At 37.3% G+C, this 4977-nt stretch overlaps 1 protein-coding gene and 1 long non-coding RNA gene across 2 annotated transcripts in view; both read right to left on the bottom strand.

The window, feature by feature from the left end:
* Positions 1-3804, bottom strand: part of LOC103480537 (deleted in malignant brain tumors 1 protein-like) — a 20097-nt gene extending 16293 nt beyond the window's left edge. Inside the window, exons 1-3 of the mRNA XM_017310324.1 lie at positions 3789-3804; positions 3194-3451; positions 2452-2709 (exon numbers count right to left, since the gene is read on the bottom strand). Coding sequence (XP_017165813.1) covers positions 2452-2709; positions 3194-3451; positions 3789-3804 — 532 coding nt within the window. The remainder of the gene's footprint in view (positions 1-2451; positions 2710-3193; positions 3452-3788) is intronic.
* Positions 3805-4317: 513 nt separating this feature from the next.
* LOC103480427 (uncharacterized) lies at positions 4318-4820 on the bottom strand. The gene is made up of 3 exons (XR_536090.2): positions 4752-4820; positions 4447-4508; positions 4318-4368 (listed from the first exon to the last, which is right to left on the bottom strand). It is a non-coding gene; the product is annotated as an uncharacterized LOC103480427 (long non-coding RNA).
* Positions 4821-4977: the final 157 nt, after the last annotated feature.

Here is a 4977-nt window from a genome sequence, read left to right on the forward strand (position 1 = left end):
GGTAAGGTAAGGTAAGGTAAGGTAAGGTAAGGTAAGGTAAGGTAAGGTAAGGTAAGGTAAGGTAAGGTAAGGTAAGGTAAGGTAAGGTAAGGTAATTTATATAGCACATTTTCAGCAACAAGGCAATTCAAAGTGCTTTACATGAATTAAAAGGAAATATACTGCTCAAAAAATAAAGGGAACACTTAAACAACACAATATAACTCCAAGTAAATCAAACTTCTGTGAAATCAAACTGTTCACTTAGGAAGCAACACTGATTGACCTGACGAGGGTCCCCGTTGTCAATCAGTGTTGCTTCCTAAGTGGACAGTTTGATTTCACAGAAGTTTGATTAAGTTGGAGTTATATTGTGTTGTTTAAGTGTTCCCTTTATTTTTTTGAGCAGTGTACAAACAAAATAACAATTGAAAGGAAAGAAAGACAGAAGAAGAGAATCTAATGTTGGTCTAAAGTATATAAACTAGGAGCTCCTGTTCAGGGTTGCTAAGTATCATCTGGTCTAATTACATTCCTGGGTTGGGAGAACAGGAGTCTGAAAAATAGCTTAACAATGTTGATCAATGTAGTAATGCACATCAAATGTGTTTTTCTCAGCAATCAGCCTGCAGAAAAGTAAAACTAAAATTCAAATGTTGCTTCTGTACAAGTTTTGTTCAGTCTCACTCAGTCTCTGCTACAGCTTTACAAGTTAAAGAGCTTAATATGAATGAGATGTTTGCTACCTTTGACAAAATAGCTTAAGTCTATGAAAGCAGTGTAGCAGTTTTGCTAATGAGGTAGCTCATCAAGATTCAGCCAAAGAAAATAACGAACTGCAGTCTGATCTTTATTAAATAAAAAGAAAATGTTTACATGTCTCTTGCTTTAAGTATTTAGTTACTGAGGGGTTTTTATTTGTGCTGCTGTGCCGTTCAGCACTGCTGTTGGTCCTCCTCCACTTTGGACTGAACCATTGTGTCATGATGTTAGTAGTTTTGTGGTGTTTTTCTGATGTTTAGGTGTGTGTTTCTGTCTGATGTCAGTGTTTATTTTGTACCATGTGGTTTCCAGGGCTCCCTGTTAATTTAGTCCTTGTGTGTCACCCGTGTCCACTATCTAGTTATTCCCCTCACCTGTTCTCCAGGTTATTTAAGTCTGAGTGGTGTCTTTGGTTGCGGGATTCTTGTCTGTGTTTCACCTTTTGCCTGTCATTCTGAGTGTGACCTGCTTGTCTGTTGGAGTAAATGAAGAATACAAGAAAGATGGTAGGCCGTCGTGTTCCCTTTGGTTTGTTTTGAATCTCAAAAAAGTCATCACTGATACATTGTTCTAACAATGGTAGGGGGGAACTAAAAATTTATTCTTATTTTTTTCTGAGATAAATGGCAGATTTATTTCATTTTGTGTTTATTTTGCCTTGTCATATTGGTATTATTTAAATGCAAATCTTCAATTATTTTTTTGGGGGGGCTGATTAATGCAATTATAGACTTGTCCAAGATTGAGGGGGTCTGGTAGTCCCCCCCTCCGAGGTCCCAAGATTTACGCCTATGCATATATCTTACTGTTAGTCCAACATCCCTGAGATGCAACGTTATGGAGGTCTTTCTCTACCATATGTTTTTCTCATGTCCTCTTATTAGCAACTGTTGGAAGGAAATATTTGGCACATTATGAGTAAAGGATAAAACCAAGTCCTTGTTTCAGGACAGGAAACGTCACAAACTGCCTCCTGTACAGTTGGGTACAAGAGTGTCAGTGGTGCCAGGTTGCTAAAAAATGTAACTTCAAAGACATTCATGAGTCATCTATTGGCATCACGACCAATAGATGACTTATTGGTCATCTATTGGTGACCAATGGAAATCAAATCCATTGTTGCCATGGATTTGACCATGTTGGACAATGAGTAGGGAAAACTTACAATTACTGATGTACTTGGTGAAGACACAGTTACTGTATCAACCTGGGACTAAAAAGCATCCACTGTTGCCCAGCTGTTGCTGACTGAGTGCTTCTTCAGGTTTGGTAATCCAAGCCACATTATTTTGGATTTGTGAATTCAACAGCTCTGTAACTTGTTAGACTTGAGAAAGTTACATACTCCTTGACATCCTGCTGGAAATGAGCAGTGTGAGCAGTTCAGCAGAACTATTCATGACCTTCTGTGCACCTTACCAATGTTTAGGGAATCAGTGTTGGACTTCCTGTCTCCCACAAGTGCTTTTCTCTTACAATACAACCTTCTGACCAAAGTACTGACAAGTCTGTGATTTTTCTTGTGTTTAACTGAACCTTTTATGCATGTAAACCTTTTATTGGATGTCAATGGTTGTGAGGTGGAGTGCTGGTCAGTCGACCATCAGACTAGGTTAACAGGAGCAGGAGCATTTGAAAAAGCACCTCTTTACATCTTTAATACTTTTTAAAGATTCCTTCTTTGTGGTTTAGTAATGAAAAACATCTTACTGGTAGATGAGGTAACATTGACTCCACTGCTCCTGACATTGTAAAACACAGAGAAGAGACTGAATGTGTATTTGGTTCCAGCAGTGAGAGATGACACTGTGTGGTTAATTGATCCATCTCCATCTGGTGCCCTGATGAATGTCTCTGTGCCATTAAACTGGAGAACAAAGCTGATATTGTTGTTTATCTTATTCCACTGCAGAGTGATGCTGGTCTTATCTTGACTGGATGCTCTGAAGCCGTCGGCATTTCCAGGAGCTGAAAACACAACATGATGCTATGTAGTTTATTCATGTGCTTTGCACTGTAATTTCAAATGTATAAAAAGAAAATACAGGAAGCTTTTTTTACAGTCATAAGTCATTTTGTAGTCCCCTTTGTGGTAGATACATTTTTTGTATTCAATATCAAAATTTGTTTGTTTTTGTTGTTGTGAATACAGAGGCTTCTTTAATATTTTTTTTAAATGCATTTTGAATATTTACATCATCCCAAACAATATAATAATCTCTTGACCAGTTAATGCTCCTCACTATGGGCTGGAAATAAAGCTGATGACAAACAGGTATTTTGTCTCTGGAATAAGGTTCAACAATAGGGTCATTTTGGAAATTATTTCAAACAAATATAAAATCTCTAGCAACATTTAATATGCAATTGTTACATGTATATCACTGGTGGTGAATATAAAACTGTGCAGATAGGCATTAATGCTAAATAAGGATTTTGTTAAACATCTTACCAGTGGCAGCTGTCAGCTGTACTCCTATACTTCTAACGTTCTCAAACACAGAGAACAGAGTGAATGTGTATTTGGTTCCAGCAGTGAGAGATGACACCGTGTGGTTAACTGGTTCATTTCCATCTGGTGCTCTGATGAATGTGTCTGTGCCATTAAACTGGAGAACAAAGCTGGTATTGTTGTTCACTTTATTCCACTGCAGGGTGATGCTGGTCTCATCTTGACTGGATGCTCTGAAGCCGTCTGCATTTTCAGGAGCTAAAAACACAATGAGGTGAGAAGTAAAAAGTCGACAAGTTTGACAGTGTACATTGGTCACTTTGTCTTACCAGAATATTTTCAGCCATTTAACACCAGAATGAGCAAGACTGTTGTTTTCCTAGCTTTCTGTGAGTCATAGAGATAACTGAACTTCCTTTTGTACTCCTTTGAACAGGTTATTACACATCTATGGCAATACAAAACATTCTTGCATAAAATCATTCTTGGATGATGAGATTTCAGTTTGGTCAGTTCTGCTTCTTTCAGAATATTCTGGCCCCTTGTAATTTTAAATCCATAGGCTGCTGCTGGCCCCCAACTGTATGCACCATGCCATGCACCAGCAACATCTTTCCCACTTAGTAGCATAAAGTCATTTAAATTTTCACTGCATCTGAATTAGTTGGACAATGAGCCCCTGCATAAAAGCCATAACATCTGTTCTTCCTCTGAATCCAAGTAGAAATTGTATATACTCATATTTTAAAAAAGTGTGGATTTAGTCATGATTGAGATCATTTGTAATTGGAACTGTGTCTTTGTTTCAAGTATACCTCCCTGGTACAAATATGATGCATCTTGACTAATTATAATGTCTAATTCATTATCACAAGTTTCCAGCAAAGATCAAAATACATAAAATAATAGTTTGACTCAAAGGTAACAAATAAGAGACACAGGACATTATTTTATCAAACTTCTCTGAGATTGACCAAACTTTGCATAATTTACATAATATATTTTCTTTTATGTGAATGCAATTTGGCTTACATGTGACATCCACAACAATCGTGTCGATAATGAAAACAGTGATGTTTGAAACTGGTTGGACCAAAACGTCCACAATTTGGGTTTTACTAGGAGCGGATGCTGCTGCAAATTCAAGATCAATGTTGTTGACAATTGACCCATTGCTGCAAGCATAAGAAAATATCAGTCAATCAATGCAAATTTATATTTAACAATAATCAGAATTTTTCTGCAAATCATACCTGAATGAAATCACAGTGAAGCCACGCAGTGAAGGGAACCTATTCTTGTAGAGTGGTTCAATCTGCATGCAGGAAGACAGATGCAAGGTTTTTATAAATGGCTAATTTTAAAGTTCAAAACTCAGCACAAAGTTTGAAATATTTGTATTATTAAAAACCATTTTTTACACACATACGCACACACACATATATATCATAGATGAGAGGAATCTGGTAATGTCTCAAAAAACTGTTAAATTTAAAGGCAATTTCCAGAAAAAAAATAATGATGCAAATATTCAGCTGCCAGGTAAAATAACACTTACAGTGGACTTTAAAAGTGCAGTTCGATTCCTAAACGCTGTAGATGATAGGTTAAGTAAATCAGCTATGAAGGTCTCCTCAGTAGTCCGAAAAGTCAGTCGCCTTGTGATTGTTGACTCCACAGTCGTAGGAGTGGTTGTGGTTGGATCTGTTGTGGTTGTGGTTGGAGCTGTAGTGGTTGTGGTTGGAGCTGTAATGGTTGTGGTTGGATCAGATGTGGTTGGAGCT

Source organism: Poecilia reticulata, linkage group LG18 (assembly GCF_000633615.1).
Source record: "Poecilia reticulata strain Guanapo linkage group LG18, Guppy_female_1.0+MT, whole genome shotgun sequence".
NCBI classification, from domain to species: Eukaryota; Metazoa; Chordata; class Actinopteri; order Cyprinodontiformes; family Poeciliidae; genus Poecilia; species Poecilia reticulata.